Source organism: Tupaia chinensis, unplaced genomic scaffold (assembly GCF_000334495.1).
Source record: "Tupaia chinensis unplaced genomic scaffold, TupChi_1.0 Scaffold000086_1, whole genome shotgun sequence".
Classification (NCBI taxonomy): domain Eukaryota; kingdom Metazoa; phylum Chordata; class Mammalia; order Scandentia; family Tupaiidae; genus Tupaia; species Tupaia belangeri.
The window spans coordinates 2,960,861-2,978,188 of record NW_006159548.1 but is presented as its reverse complement, the minus strand read 5'-3'; the positions used below and the strand labels follow the sequence as shown (position 1 = coordinate 2,978,188).

The window sequence follows — 17,328 nt, the reverse complement described above, 5'->3', positions numbered from 1 at the left end:
CAAATTTTGATATTCATAAATAAGGTCTGTTTAAACACAGTAATGCCCACTCATTTCCTTATCACTTATGGCTGCTTTCCTGATGTAATGACAGAAATGAGGAGTTGAGGGGCTAGCAGATGTCATAGCAATTATACCTCTGGATTCCCTCAAGTCCTAGACCTGGTGGCTTGAAACTCATGCTGGGTGAGGTACACATGCTTGCCCAAGATCCTAGGAGGAGAAGGGATTAAAGCATGCCCCACCCCGGAGGGTGATTTGTCACTTTCTCCCTCTCCTTTGCTCTCTCTCTCTCTCTCTGTCTCCCTCTCCCTGACAAGTCCATGTGCCTTAAAGCAAAAACCTCTACCAAAAAAAAAATTCAGAAGTTGAGACAGAGACTGTGTGACCTGCAGAGCCTACAATATTTGGTATTTGGCTTTTACAGAAAGGTTGCCAACCTCTGGTCCATGTTATTGGTTGTGACATTCTGGGACAAAACTTTTCAAGTTTAATGAAACTCAGTGTTATTTTTACCTATTTCTTAATATGTAAATAAATGTAATAACCTTAATAAATATTTCTTTGCTGAAAGTTGATTGAAATATATTATAGATGTACTTTCAGAATAACTTATCTTGAATATTAAATATATACTGAATCTGTATAATTCGATTTTAAAAGATTATTGTATGAAAATACATGGGAAATGCTTTTATATTTTATTTTATAATAGGATTTAAAAAAAATATTTTACCTTTCCAAAAAAATGTGTAATCTTGGTGTTGTGTTGGTAAAGGTTAAATGCAAGATTTTTTAAAAAATTAAATTCTTGTTTTATGAAAAAGCCTAGCAAAAAAGATCATCTTTATAATAAGAGAAACAGTTTTAGGGGAGCTGTACACTTGATTGGAGCTAAAAGTAACATTGAGTTTGGGAGCTAAAATTAACATTGAGTTTTGACTTTTACTCAAGATTTTTTTTTTTTTTTTTTTTGTGGAGGTTTTTTGAGATTTTTGATGCATGCGCTCACCACAGAGAGAAAGCAGGGAATCACCCTCTGGGAGGATGGCTGTGCCACAGTCCCTTCTCCATTCTCATCTCAAGATATTTGGGCATGTATGCTCACGTGCGTGGTGTTGAGTTTCAAGCCTCTGGGTCCAGGACTTAATTGCAGTGGGCCACATGGGAGTCCAGAACCTTAACCACTGCGCCACCTGCTGGACCCAGGAAGCATCTTTTTTATTTTCTCCTTAACCTCTTCCAGATCCTAATTTTCCTGTTTATCTATTTTTCTCTAATCCATTTTGTGTTTCATGTATACTTTGTTTGCTTAACTTTTTTAATTGCCAGAGGGCACATGTGCACATATGTGTGCACGTGCGAGAGAGAGAGAGAAAGCACCCACCCTACCAGTGGTGCCTGGTTATGGCCTAGTTTCTTCTCTTCATTTCTTCTTTTATTTTATCAAATTAAATGATTTTTTTTGTTTTAGTTCTTTTATTCTTTCCTTTTTTCTTTCCTTTCTTTTCTTCTTCTTTTTTTTTAGTTTGCTGTAGGGTGCTTATACTCACCAGACAGAGGGATACAGAAAGAGAAAGTGAGAAATCACCACCACCACCCACTTCCTCACCCCCACCCCCAGGGAGAAAGCCATGTCACAATCCTTTTTCGTCCATTCTCCTCCTGGGATTTTGGGCACACAAGCACGTGTGCCCAGCATGATTTTCAAGCCCCTAGATCCAGGAGTTGAACTGCAGTTGGCCATGTGGGAGTCCAGCACCTTAACTACCATACCACCTGCTGTTTCCACCTTGGTGTATGTTTCAAGCCACTAGGTCTGGAACCTCACAGTTGGCTATGTGGGATCCAGCTGCCTTAAATTCTTTGCCACCTGCTGGCCCATTTAGTTTTTATTTTGATAAATGTATAAACCAGGACCAGCAGATGGCATAATTGGTTACATTGATGGACTCCCATGTAGTTGACTGCTGTTCAAGTCCTGGATCCAGCAGCTTGAAACTCACTCCAGGTGCATATGCATGTGTGCCCAAAATCCTGAGTAGAGAATGAAGGAGAAAGGATTGCAGCGTGACCATCCCCTCTGGGGAATTATTTCTCACTTTCTTTCTTTCTGTCTCTCTAGTAAGCGTACGTGCCCTCTTGCAAAATTCTCTCAAAAAACCTATGAACCACATAAAGTTTTAAGGAAAGGAATAAACAGAGTAGTAAATACCTGTATACGCCCTCATTTTTATTCTCTACCTGTTAACTTTTTCTTAAACTCTCTTCTCTGTTCCTCCCTCCCTCTTGCTTTCTTTCATTTTCATACTTCTTGTATCATCTCTCTCCTTCCCTTTCCTTCTTTGTCTTTCCTCCTCCTTCCTTCTTTTTATCCCTATGTCTGTTTTCTTTTCCCCACATTTTGTCAAATCATGAGAAAATAGGTTTCAAAATGATATTTCACCCCTCAGTACACTGGTATGTCTTTGTAAAACAGGCATGTTTACATTTACAACTATACCACTATTACTCTACCCACGAAAGTTAGAATTAATTGTGTAATCACACCCAACCTACAGTATAATTGTCTCATTTATATCCTTTATGCCTGTGTCTTTTCATCTTTTTTAGTGCAAGTTCTAAGCAAGGGTCTTGGGTTCCATTGGCTGTTATGTCTCTTTGGTCTCCTGTACATTCAAGCATCCCACCACTTTCCCTTGTAATTCTTGATTGAATACTTTAAAAACCCATTTGTTTTCAGATTAATCTGTTTCCTCAATCCATAGTTAGGTTCAGATTAAACATTTATGGCTCATAGCCTCGTGGGTTAAGGGAGCCAGATCCCACATGGCCAGCCACATTTTGAATACTGGACTAGGTAACCTGAAAAACTTGCTTGGCATCTGTGTGTACATATGTGCCCACATATATGTACACATAAATATAAATATAGAAGTATATTTACAGTCTTCTCTTCCTCAGTTGTGTATGTGTGTTTTTAATCACCAGAGGGCATATTCACTTTCCAGAGAGAGAGAGACAGAGAGAGAAGAAAACACTACTCAGTTGAGCTTGGTCACACCACAATCTCTTACCCTCTGAATTTCCATCCTGGTAGAACTTGAGTCATACACAAGTGTGCCTAAAATGCTTTTCAATCCCCTGGGACTGGGACTTCAACCGTGATTGGCTGTGAAGAATTTGGCTCCCTTAACCTTTAGGCTATGAGACTAGCCCTTCCTTTCCTGTAGATTTAAATTTTTATTTTTACTTATTTATGTTTTGTTTTGAAGTGAGATTTTTGCTATAGGGCACATGCTCTCGCTGGAGAGACAGAGAGACAGAAATTGAAAAATCACCCTCAGGGTAGATTGCCACATTTTAGTTCCTTTTCCTTCATTCTCCTTTTTGGATTTTGAGCACACATGCACATGTGCCCAGCATGAGTTTCAAGCCTCTGGGTCTGGAACTCAAATCATGGTTGGCCACATGGGAATCTATTGATGTAACCATTATACCATCTGCTGGTTCTTCCTTCGCTATAGGTTTTTGAAGATCAGTTATTTAAAAAAAAATTGCCAGAGGGCCTCTGTACTCCCTAGAAACACAGAGAGGGCACCTCCCATGGGGTGTGATCACACTGCAGTCTCCTCTCTTCCAGCTTTCCCTTTTCTGATTTTAGGCACATGTGTACATACACCCAACTTATTTCTCAAGCCACCAGGTCTGAAACTCAGACTGCAGTAAGCTATGTGAGATCCAGCCACCTTAACTACCATGTTATGAACTGGCCCAAAGATCAGTGTTTATACAACTCCTTGATCCTTAAACCTATTTAAATTTTCAATGCTGAGATTAAAACTTCATCTTTTATATAATAGCTAAAGATCAAACATTACAATTAAATGTAAAAATATTTTCTTTGATAATTCTTTTTATAGCTATCTTTATAAAATGGAGAAATGAAAAATCAGTGTCTTAAGTACCCAAGGAGAAGTTCTTTTTAATAACCTAAAAATGTTTTGGATATATGGGAGGACCCTTAGAATTTTAGGTGCATTTAATTATTTCTCCTAGGAGTAACTTAAAAATTACGGTTTTCTATATTATAGGTATTGTCAATATGGACTCGCCATATGGCTCTGTAACACCTTCCTCTACACATTTGGGAAACTTTGCCTCAAACCTTTCAGGAGGTCAGATGTATGGACCTGGAGCACCCCTCGGAGGAGCACCCGCAGCTGCTAACTTTAACAGACAGCATTTTTCCCCACTTAGTTTGTTGACTCCATGTTCATCAGCATCAAATGGTGAGTATTATATGCTATAATTCCAATTCCATACAAAGAGTTTAAATATATGTTTCCTTAAAAATAGAAGCTTTTGGGACCAGCAAGTGGCATGATGGTTACTTTGATGAACTGCCACATGGCTGACCATGGTTCAAGTCATAGACCTAGCGGCTTAAAACTCATTCTAGGTGTGTGTGTGTGTGTGTGTGTGTGTGTGTGTGTGTCCAAAATCTTGAGAATGAAAGAGAAGGGATTATGGGGTGGCCATCTCTCCTAGGGGGCAATTTCTCATTTTCTGTCTCTCTCTCTCCCCTTCTGTCCAGTAAGTGTACACACCCGATAGCAAAAATACCTCTTTAAAAAATGAAAGCTTTTAAATTTTTCTAGATTTTGAGATTTTTAACTTTTTTAAAAAATATATCTACATTTTTTAATACAATTATAGATTTTTAAATAATTATTTATTTAATTTTATTTATTCATTCATTTATTTTTAATTTGACCAGAGAGAGACAGAGATAGAGAGAGAAAGGGAAAGTGAGAAAGCAAGCCACCAGGTCCAGGGACTCAAACCCTGGTTGGCCATGTGGGAGTGTCCAGCGCCTTAACCACCATGCCACCTGCTGCTCCCGAGATTTTTAACTTTTAAACCTTGTTATTTTTTTTTTTTTTGAGAGGTTTTTGCTGTGGGGCGTATGCCCTCACCAGAGAGACAGAGAAACAGAAAGCAAGAAATCACCCCCCCAGAGGTGATGGGCATGCGCGCACACACACACACACACATGCCCATTGTGAGTTTAAGCCACCAGGTCTGGGACTCAAACTGCGGTTGACTACATGGGAGTCCAGCTACATAGCTATTATGCCAGCTGCTAGTCCCACCTTGTCATTATTTTCAATAGCATAAAAGATGTAATTTTCTCTATTAGCAATCTGGAATTTCAAAAGAATGTTCAGGTTTTTGCCACAGGATACATGCACTTGCTGCAGAGACAGAGAGATAATGAGAAATCACGCCCCCCAGGGGGAATGGCCATGCCACAGCCTCTTCTCCATTTTCCTTTCGGGATTTTGGGCACACAGCCACGCAACATGATTTTCAAGTCTGCCTGTTCAGGACCAGAACTGTGGTCAGCCATATGAGAGTCCAGCACCATAATCATCAATCATGTCACCTGCTGACCTCTCCAGATTTTTTAATTATTGGAGTCAGTAGGTTATCTTGAACCTAAAATACTACATTGAAGTTTATTTCTAAGATGGATCGTTTTTAGAGCAAATATATTTAATCCTGTACCACATATCAATTTACCTTTAGTTTTGGTTTTGAGATTACAATACAAAGGAAGAAGATTGCTAGCATTAAAAAGGGTAAATATTAGGACCGGCAGGTAGTGTAATAGTTATGTTGTTGTACTCCCACATAGTTGACCATGGTTCAAGTCCTGGACCTGGTGGTCTAAAACTCATGCCAGGCGCATGTATGTGCGTTCCCAAAATCTCAAGAGGAGAATGGAAGAGAAGGGATTGTGGTGTGGCCACCCCCCTTTAGGGGATAATTTCTCACTTTCTGTCTCTCTGGTGAGCACATGTTCTCCATAACAAAAATCTCTCTTTAAAAAAAAAAAAAAGTCTTTGCCTTAGGGCACATATTGCCCTCTAAGGGGGAGACAGACAAAGGCAGTGAGTGGGAAAGTGAGAAATCACTCTCTAGGGGGTGGCCATGCCACAGTCTTTTCTCCTTCATTCTCCTCCTGGGATCTTGGACATACATGCACACTCGCCTGGCATGAGTTTTAAGTTGTCAGGTCCAGGACTTGAACTTTGGTTGGCCATGTGGGAGTCCAGCAAAGTAATCACAACAGCATCTACCGCCCCCATCAGTATAATTTCAAGGGGAAAATTGTCTTTATTTTGGGCTAGTCAGTGGCATGGTGGTTAAAGTGACTAGGTCCCACATGGCGGTCCCACATGGCTGATTGCATGGTTTTGAATCCTGAACCTGACAGTTTGAACAATATGCGTGGCATATGTATATCCCTGCCCAAAATCCTGACAGAAGGAAGAAATGGAGGAGAAGGGATTGCAGTGTGACCATTCTCCATCGGGGAGAAAGGAGCTTTCTTACTACCCTCCAACAAGCACATATGCCCCTTGGAGTATTAAAAAAAAAGGACTGGGACCAGTGGGTAGCATGGTGGTTAAGGTGCTGGACTCCCACATGGCTGACTGTGGTTCAGTTCAAGCCAGGTACATGTTTGTGCATGGCCATACCCCCTGGGGAATGATTTCTCATTTTCTGTCTTTATGTCTCTCCAGCAAATGCATGAGTCCTATAGCAAAAATCTCTCCCCCCAAAAAAGTGTAATTATCTCAAAGAAACATTTATGGCTTTTCCATTTTATTTTGATTTGTTAAAAGTCAATGTTATTAATAGTAGGGAAGACATGCATAGACACCAGGGACTGTATAGAAGAGGAGAGGATTGTGGAAGGTGGGTGAGAAGGGCTTAGCATTACATTTAACAGACACAAACATGTAAGGTTCTTTGTTGAAACAATGTATGTAGTAATAGCCTTGATTTGATGATCATACTCTACAGGTGTGCTTTGAAGAGCCATATGTATGCCATAATGATTTATGACAAATAAATTTAAATAAGAAAATGTAATATAACAGAAAGAAATGAAAAAAAAGTGAATGTTATCAAGAAATGTTAATAGATCCATGACCACCACAGGTGTATTTTTAATTTTCACTAGAGCACAAAAAGATTTCTTGGTTTACATTTCAAGATAGCAAGCTCACATGTTTTAGTTTTTGTTCCTCAGTGAAACAAATATACACATAATAATTAGAATTTATAAAGTAGCTTTTTTAAAAACATTTTTATTTCAGATTTTTGCCATAGGGTACGTGTGCTCACTGGAAAGACACAGAGAGGAAAAGTGAGAAATCACGTCTGAAGGCAGGATACACATACCACACACTTCTCCACTCTCCTCTCAAGATTTTGGGCATGCACACAGATACACGTGGTGTGATCATGTTCATTCTTTTTAATTAATAGCCACTACAGCTCATTGAGAACTAAAATCAATTTAACCAAAATCAATTTCCTCTCTGTGAGCACTGGAAAGACAAAACTGATCTATAAAACTCACCAGCTTTGTGTGATTCTAAAATATAAGTGAGAAGATTTTTTAAAATATATTTTAGCTAATATGATAACTGAATTTTTCTTTTTCCTTTTTATTCACTAAAAAGTACCCTGGGAAATAGAAACACTATGCTTTTATGAATGTGCATGTATATTGGGGGGTAGTGGGGAGAGGTGGATTGATTGATTTTGCAAATTTATTAGATGCCTGAATCCCTTTGGATACATACACACAGAAAACTTACATGTACAAATAGTTAAATGGAAGAATTATTAAATGTATGTCTCTGGGTCATATAATTGAACAGGAATACATTATATATTTGCAGGTAACAGATTTTTAATTTTTTTAGAGATATTTTTACTACAGGGCATGTGCACTTTGCCAGACAGACAGACAGAAAGCAAGACAGAAAGCAAGAAATCACCACCCAGAGGGGATGGCCAAGCCGTAGTCGCCTTTCCTCTAGTCTCCTCTCGGGAGGGCACACGCACACACATATCCATTGTGTTTCAAGCCTCCAGGTCCAGGACTCGAACCACAGTCGATCGACCACCTGGTAGTCTAGTGACGTAACTATTATGCTGGTCCTGGCAACAGATTTTTAAGTCTCAATCTCCTCTACCATTTTCACCTATTTAAATTTAAATGTGCTTAATATTTAAGCATTTCACATAAAATAAAATTTTGATTGTTTTTTTCTTCTCAGTAATATGTAGAGATTGAATCATTTATGATTACTCAAATTGACTACATTAAGAACCTTACCTTGTTTTAGTAGGTAAAGTTTAGATTTTCATTACCCAAAACATACTCAGTATAATATCCACAAGATAACAAAATAAACTTTGATAATGAGGCATAACCTCCTATTGGTTTATTAGCATATATAAACCTCTGTATAGTCCTTATTTAAACTTATTGAGTCCAGTTCCATGGCTTAGTGGTAAAGGGAGCTGGATCCCACATTGCTGACCACAGCGTTCAAATCCTGGCCTAGTGGCTGTAAACACACAATGGGTGTGTTTGCATGTGCACCCAAAATCTCAACAGAATGGAGAAATGGAAGAGAAGGGATTGCCACATGACCTTGCCCAATGAGGGGGTGCTTTTTTCCTCTTTATCTCTCACTGGTGAGTGTCTGAACCCTCTGACAAATTAAAATACATATTTATTTAAAAAACAATAAAGAGGGATCAGCAGGTGATAGGATGGTTAAGGTGCTGGATCTCACATGGCAAACTTTGGCTCAAGTCCCAGGCCCTGTGGCTTGAAAAACAGGCACGTGTGTGTGTATACCCAAAATCTCAAGAGGAGAATGGGAAGGGAATGTGGCATGGAATGTTCCCCTGTGGGGGTGATTTCTCACTTTCTCTCCTTCTGTTTGTCTGTCTCTGGTTAGTTTATGCACCCTGTGGCAAAAATCTTAATAAACTTCTTTTTTCTAATTTTGATTTTGCAAGTTTATTATATACTTGAGTTCTTTTGTTTACTATCATAATGTAACAAAGAGTAAGTGTTGCCAAAGTACAGTTTGGAAATTAGCAGTATAGGCAGTGATTTTCACCATTTTCATTTTGTCGTTTTGTATTTTTAATTTAAACACTGTCTTCTCATTGCTATGGTATTATGTTCTATTTAGTGTATAAAGTTAATTCATGTAAATATTAAGTAAATAGTTTATTGTATGTGTAGTTGATCACTTTGTAATATTGACATCTTCATATTCTATGTCCGAGTTGTGGAACTTTAATCGAATTTTAATTTTCATAATTATTTAAATATTATCCTTTCATTTTTTCTTGGAAAATACATATTTAAGATATCTTAAAAATTTGAAATTTGCTTTTATAAGATTATATGTTATATAGATAACTTCTATTCTATTCAAAATATCTCTTCTTCAGATTCTCCTGCACAGTCAGTATCCTCCGGAGTTCGTGCACCATCTCCTGCCCCATCATCAGTAACTTTAGGGTCAGAAAAGCCCAGCAGTGTCTCTCAGGACAGGAAAGTTCCAGTCCCTATTGGGACTGAACGTTCTGCACGTATCAGGCAAACTGGAACTTCAGCTCCATCTGTTATTGGGAGTAATTTGTCTACATCGGTAGGGCATAGTGGCATCTGGTCTTTTGAAGGGATTGGTGGCAATCAAGGTATGATATAAATTCTGCTTCCTAGAAATTAATGTATGCCTTTAACTATAATTTTTTTGTGTATAGTGTTTTAACTTTCATAGTCATTTTAAAAAGATATGTATTCCTCTTTGTTTATATTTATTATTCATTTCTTTTTAAGTCTATTCCCATGGGATCATTCCCATTTTGTTTATCATTGCTTTCTAACCATAGTCAAACAAGATACTAGCAGATGGCTTAATGGTTACATCGCTGAACTCCCATGTAGTCGACTGCAGTTTGAAAACCAGACCCAGCGGTTTAAAACTCACACTGGACACGTGTGTGCGTGCCCAAAATCTTGCGAGTAGAAGGGATGGTGGCCATCCTCTCTGGGGGGTGATTTCTTGTTTTCTGTCTGTCTGTCTGTCTCTTATCTCTCCAGTAACCAAGCACACACACCCTATAGCAAAAATCTCTCTCAAAAAAAAAAAAAAAAAAATCAAACCAAAGCATGTCCCTTTTTTCATTTCATTGTATTCAGAAGATGTTAATAGGAACCAGCAGATGGTATAATTGATTATGTTGCTGGACTCCCACATAGTTGACCATGGTTTGAGTTCTGGACTCATCTACTTAAAACTTGCACCAGGCTCATGTGCCATGTGTGCCCAAGATCCCAAGAGAGGAGAATCAAGGAGAAGGGTTTGCAGCATGGCCATCCCCTGGAGTGGGGGGGTGATTTCCTGCTTTCTGTCTGTCTCTCTAGCACGTGCATATTCCCTATTGTAAAAATCTCTTAGGAAGGGACCAACAGTTAGCGTAATGGCTATGTCGCTGGACTCCCACGTAGTTGACCATGGTTTGAGCCCCGGACCTGGTGGCCTAAATACACGTCGGGCGTGTGTGCGTGCGTGACCAAGATCCCGAGAGGAGAATGGAGGAAAAGGGACTGCAGCATGGCCATCCCCCCTGGGGGGGTGATTTCTCACTTTCTGTCTCTCTGTCTCTCTCTGTGTCTGTCTGGCGAGCACACGTGCCTTATGGCAAAAACCTCTCCAAGAAAAAAAAATCTCTTAGGAAAAGAAAAAAGATGTTAATATTTCTTTTGAGGTTCTTTAGGTGGTATCTTTCTGTTTTGTTTTGGTTTGGTTTTGAAAGATTTTTTTGTTGTAGAGTGTTGAGTGCTCATCTGAGAGACAGAAAGCAAGAAATCACCCTCTAAGGGGATGACCACATCACAGTCCCTTCTTTTATGTTTTCCTCTTGGGATTTTGGGCACGCATGCACACACACCCAACATGAGTTTCAAGCTGCTGGGTCTGGGACTTGAACTGTGGTTGGCCACGTGGGAGTCCAGCACCTTAACCACTATGCCACCTGCTGGCCCCAATATCTTTTTCTTTTTAATTGTCAGAGGTTACTTGCACACCCCTCTGGTCACACTGCAGTTCTCCTTCCTACATTTCTCTGTCCCATCAGGATTTTGGTCATTCTCATAAGTAATCTAGCATGTTTTCAAGCTGCCAAGGCAAGGTATGAACTGTGGTCATCCATGTGGTATCCAGTTAATTATGCACAGAGCTTAACTGTTATGCTACAAGGCTGGCCTTAGATTTTTATATTATTGTTACTTTTTTTTTTTTTTTAATTTTTGCTTTATGGCATGTGTGCTCCCAGAGACAGACAGAGAGTGAGCTAGAAAGAGAAAGTGAGAAATCACCCCCCAAAGGGGATGGTGGTGCCACAGTCCCTTCTCCCCTTGACTTCTCTCAGGATTTTGCCTACACATGCACAAGCACCCAGTGTGCTTTTCAAGCCCCTGGATCTAGGATTCGAACTGTGCAGCCAGCCACGTAGGATCCAGTGTTTTAACCTCCACTCCACTTGCTGGCCCTAATTTGTTTTTTAATAGCAAGCCTTTGGATTATTTTATTAGGATATTGTATCGATACCTATAAACGTGGGAATACTGTTGTAAATATATAACAGTGAGTCTTATTCTGAAAAAGTTCATAGTCCAATATGGAAAATACTAGATTAAAAAAAAGTAAGATATTCTATTTTACTGTTCTTTGATTTTAAATATTACCAATTTTTGTTTCTACCTATTTGTTTTCCTTCAGACAAAGTAGACTGGTGTAACCCTGGAATGGGAAATCCTATGATTCACAGGCCAATGTCTGATCCAGGAGTGTTTTCACAGCATCAAGCAATGGAGAGAGATAGTACAGGAATTGTAACTCCTTCTGGTACATTCCATCAACATGTTCCTGCAGGATACATGGACTTTCCTAAAGTTGGGGTAATGGTGATTTAAATAGCTTTTTTTTTTTTTATTTCAAAGTGCTTTTCTTATTAAACTTCTTTGACTTCCAAGTCGATAAGAGTTGCACAATGATGCTGGGATTTGGTCTGCAATTATAGGTCAAAAACTGTCTATGTAAGTCCTTATTTTGTCCCAGTTATTTAGAAGAATGTTTCTTGACAAAGTATTTTTATTAAGCTGGCTTAGATACATTGTTAGAGAAGAAATCATATGATGGAAAGTAATTTTTAGATTCCCTTCATAATGTGCACATTTCTAAGAAGAGGGGAAGCTTCAGATACCATTTTATTGGTTGTGTTGGGAAAAGTGACTTGACTTAATTTTTGTGTTTCTCTTTTTAAGGGTATGCCTTTTTCTGTGTATGGGAATGCAATGATTCCTCCAGTGGCACCTATCCCTGATGGGGCTGCTGGACCTATATTTAATGGCCCTCATGCTGCGGACCCCTCTTGGAACTCACTGATAAAGATGGTTTCAAGCTCTACAGAAAATAATGGCCCTCAAACGGTAAGACTGATTATTCAGTGAATAAACATTTAGTGTTCATGAAATGCATAGACAAATAGCATATTGATAAGTTATGATAACAAGAGCGTGTGATGAATTGAGGAAATTAAGGGAAATTTAATGCAACTGAAATATAACAGAGGGATGTAGGAAATGGCCAAAGGCACCATAATTGGGGGCTTAAATTATGAAAGGCATTGTATATTCCATTAGGTAGGCAGATGATAAGAGATTTAAGTTGTAAAGTGATTAAATATTTATGCACCAAAATTACTAGTGGTGTGAAAAGAGCCATATAGGGGTTTTTATTAAAAATACTGTAAAATGTTGGAGCCACCAGGTGGCATGGAGGTTAAGGCATCTGGTTCCCACATGGCCGACTGCACAGATTTAATCCCAGACTTGGCAGCTTGAAAAGCATACTAGACACATGTGTGTGCATGCCCGAGAGGAAAATGGAGGAGAAGGGATTTGGGTGCAGCTGTCCCTCTGGGGGATGATTTCTCACTTTGTGCATGAGCTCCCTCTCTCTCTCTCTCCAGCAAGTGCCAAGTTTCCCATAGCAAATTTAAGAAAATAATGACAAAAATAAAAGTATTATAAAATGTCAAAATAATGCCTATTAAGTAGCTCTGAAATACACAGAAATCATTGTAGATTTTAGCATGTTTTGGTATATATTTATTATTACCATTATAATTTGTCAGAGGGCACATGCTCTTGCCAGAGACCGATAGGGGGAGAGGGAGAAAGCATCCCCAAGTAGGACATGGTCATGCCACAATCCCTTCTCCCTTTCTCCATCCTGTCAGGGCACATATGTTTATACACTCGTGGTGTGCTTTTCAAGCCATTGGGACAGGATTCCAATAGTGGATTTGGCCATATGGGATCTGACTTACAGGCCATGGAGCCAGCCTTAGGTTTATTATCATTATTTTTTTAATTAATTTTTAAATTTACTATAGAGCATATGTACTGCCAGAATGAGAGAGAAAGGGAATGTGAGAAAGCACCTTCTAGGAGTAGATGACCATAGCACAATGCATTCACCACTCTTCTCTTGGGATTTTGGGCATATTACAGGACCAACATGCTTTTTGCAAGCTATTAGTTTTAGGTCTCAAACCACACAGTGGGTCATGTGGAATCCAGCCACCTTAACCACTACATCACCTGGCTGGCCCTATTTTTAAATAATTTTCCTCTACAACCATAAATCTGTTTGTACTCAGGTTATGATTTTTTAAAAATAGTGGTAAATCAGATTCTATTTGAGGCATAAAAACAGAGGTAGGAGAGACCAGCAGTTGGCTTAATGGCTGTGTTGCTGGACTCCATGTAGTCGATGGTGGTTTGAGTCCCGGACCTGGTGGCTTAACCTAATGCCAGGCACATGTGCCTGCATGCCCAAGATCCCGAGAGGAGAATGGAGGAGAAGGGATTGCGGCATGGCTATGCCCCCGGAGAGTGATTTCTCGCTTTTCTGTCTCTCTGGCGAGGACATGTGCCCTAAAAGCAAAAACCTCTCCCAAAAAAAACAGAGGTAGGATAACATATCAAAAGTTGTTGTATGGGGGGCCATCAAGTGGTATGGTGGCTAACGTGCTGGACTCCCACATGGCCGACTGCGGTTCAAGTTCTGGACCTGGCGACTTGCTTTCTCTCTCTGTCTCTCTTTCTGTTTCTCTGGTGAGCACACAGGCCTTGTAGCAAATTAAAAGATAATTATAATGATAAATGAAATTCAATGGTTATTTGAAAAACGCTGTTTATGACTGGTTTTCGCCATTATTTTGCAAATGAAATGTTACAAATTAAATGAGATTTAGCTGATTGTGGTCTGTCTGTAGATTCTAGGAGGACTTCTTTAGTTTTTAAGAGTTGTATTTTAATCAAATACATGTTAAATATGTATATAATAAAACACATGCTCTTTATTCATAGGTGTGGACTGGACCCTGGGCACCTCACATGAATAGTGTGCATATGAACCAGCTTGGCTGATGAGGATCAGCTTGTTAACCTGCAGATTCCTTTTCATTCAGAGGAAATCACAAGTGGCCGAAAACAAATTTATGCTCCCAAATCATTCTACTGATGTGCTTGACTGAAGTGTGTAGGCTTTTTGCAGAAGAACTTACTAACTGACCTATTTTCTGTGAACATTTGTGACTGCCCATTCCCCATCATCATCCGTTTTACCTTAGTTAGCATTTTTCTTACCATTTTTCTTTTTTTTTCTTTCCCTCTTCCCCTTTGGACATAACTTTCTGTTGAAGCTGTTCTTTGGCTGGTTGGTTTTAGTACTGTAAACTGCTTCTGAGCAAACACGGAAAATTAGCAAAATTATGTAAACTTGATCCTGAAGTTTTAGAATGGCAAATAAATGTACAATTGTTTACATAACAGAAAAGGCTAAGCAGAAAGTAAATTTCAATATGTCAGTATAGAAGCTCTACTTTATGTAGACTTAAATTAATGTGAGATATGTACCTTCATATTCAGAAATCTGGATGTTTCCTTCATACATTAAACTATTAATAAGCATAACTTTTCTACTCGTGTAATTTAAGTACAAAGTAAAATAATGGGCATTATCAGTGAATGTTTGCTTACATCAGCTTTTAATGGTTTATTTGTAGCAAGGCACATATAGAAGAACAAATTTCTGACTTTTCCATGTCTTTTTATTACCTTTTCACACTTTTAAACTAATACACACTTCTTTCTTCACTCTTTCTTTTCTCCCTACCTTTACCACTAATACCAGTAAAATTATCTTGCTATCTGATAGTGAAAAACTTCTGTAGAGATTTTCACTGTATTGGCTGCTACTGAAAGATGGAGCATCTTCATCATTGCCAGTGGTTTCTTCTGACCATAAAATATTCAGACTTTCTGAGAATTTAAAAGGCCACCACTGTTCCCAGTTAGCATATACAAGCTCTTAATACTGTTTAATATTAAACAATTTAGTGTACTATTTTATATTGGATATGATTCTTAACATTGGTTTCCAATTAAGAGTCAACATAAAAACTTCAATTTTTAGAAATTTAGTGGAAAGTATCATTTCTTTTTTCAATTTTAAAGGGTTCTTGCCTTCTACACTTATATATTATCAATGAAAAGGGTGAACAGCTAACTTGGGCCAAGTAGAAGAAAATTTGCATTTGTCATCAAGACAGTTTATGGTAGATACATGAAAACACGTTACAATATTAAATCCCCTTTTAACCTGTTTATGTAAGCCACAGGGCCACACTAAACTACTCAGTGGGATCTACATATTCCATACACTTGAAAAAATAAACATTAAAATTGTATCCAAGAAGAATATGTGTTCTACCCTGTTTCTATGGAAAAATAAATTATACGGTTGAAATGTAAAAGGAAGTAAGCATATAAGTGAAATAACCAATTTGTCCTTTTTTTAGACACAAATTTCACACTGGTAAACTTAAGTAATATTCATATAAATCACTCAGTTGATGATATTAATATCTTTGCTTAGTTGGTTTTTTTGTTTGGTTGGTTTGTTTTTTTTTGTTTTTTTGTTTGTTTGTTTGTTTTTTGCTGTTTAAAGAAATGATTTCTTGACTGGTAGCCTGAGTAAAAAGTAAAAAGATAACTTCTCAAACAAGTTTCTTTTTTTTTTTTTTTTTCCTTTTTTTTTTTTTTTAAGGAGAGTTTTTTTCTACAGGGTGTGTGTGCTCGCCAGAGACACAGAGAAACAGAAAGCAAGAAATCACCTCCCAAGGGAGATAGCCACACCACAGTCCCATCTCCTCCATTCTCTCATCGGAATTTTGGGCACGCATGCACACACGCCTGGCATGAATTTTCAGTTGCTGGGTCCCAAATTTGAACCACAGTCGACTACATGGGAGTCCAGCCACGTAACCATTATGCCATCTGCTGAATCTTATGCCATCTACAAACTTCTAAACAGCATAGTCATATCTTTTAATTTAGTGAGTGGTCTTAAAATAAATTTCTTTTTCCACATGAGGTTTATATGCTCACACTTAAAAGAAAAACTAAAATTCATCCAACAAATAAGTATAGCTATGAAATAAAAATTTTAGCACCTTACTACAGGATATAATGTTACTTCACAGACAATTTATACATGTTACTTCACAGATATTTTATATATAATGACTTTTGTCATTCTGTTTTCTACCTGATTCTTTTCTTTTTTAAGGAGAATTATTTTGTATTTGGATCATCCTGATAGAGAACAGATAATACTCAATATTTATTATGACATGTAACTTGTGTTGTTTCACATAACAGAATTTCTTAAGATAGGCATATCTTAGAGAAGAGGTAGGGAAAACCCTATATTTTGATTTTAAAACTGTAGGGAAGAGAGTATAAATTGGAATGTTCCTGTAATTTTTTTGTATCAGGCTTGTCCAGTATAATGCTATGGTTTTAGAACTCTATACTAGGAAAAATTTATAAGTACTTTTTTTTTTTTGAGAGAGATTTTTGCTATAGGGTGTGTGTGCTCTCTGGAAAGACAGAGACAAAGAGGCACAAAAATAATGTATCAAAACCTTTCTTTTGACTCAAATTACCTAAATATATATATTTCATAAAAATTATTATGCACATTGTATTCAAACAGTACCTAATGTTAGACTAAATGGGGAAACTTTAGATTCTCTGGTTTATTGAATATATTCTCACTTTCATGTTTTTCACAAACATTCTTACAAGATACAGCATTAAAAGAAAATTTAAAGTATACCAAACTTTTCAATAAATTTAAAAATTAGAATTATTGAAAATAATTGAAATACCAAGCAGTAACAAGCTCTCCATTTTTAATCACTGTAAGTAGAATGTCTATTCCATTCTTTTAATGTTTTTACTTTCGATAAATGAATCTATCCAGATATCTGTCACTTTTTTGAGAGAGAGAGATT

General features: G+C 37.9%; 1 protein-coding gene across 5 annotated transcripts in view; it reads left to right on the top strand.

The window, feature by feature from the left end:
- The window catches only part of ANKRD17 (ankyrin repeat domain 17), a 160,744-nt gene extending 145,803 nt beyond the window's left edge, over positions 1 to 14,941 (top strand). For all 5 annotated transcript variants that reach the window (XM_027769732.1, XM_027769734.1, XM_027769733.1 and 2 more), the window contains 5 exons: positions 4,095 to 4,292; positions 9,343 to 9,591; positions 11,679 to 11,857; positions 12,224 to 12,388; positions 14,336 to 14,941. In XM_027769732.1, the coding sequence (XP_027625533.1) occupies positions 4,095 to 4,292; positions 9,343 to 9,591; positions 11,679 to 11,857; positions 12,224 to 12,388; positions 14,336 to 14,395 (851 nt within the window). In that variant the 3' untranslated portion in view covers positions 14,396 to 14,941. The remainder of the gene's footprint in view (positions 1 to 4,094; positions 4,293 to 9,342; positions 9,592 to 11,678; positions 11,858 to 12,223; positions 12,389 to 14,335) is intronic.
- The last annotated feature ends 2,387 nt before the right edge of the window (positions 14,942 to 17,328 follow it).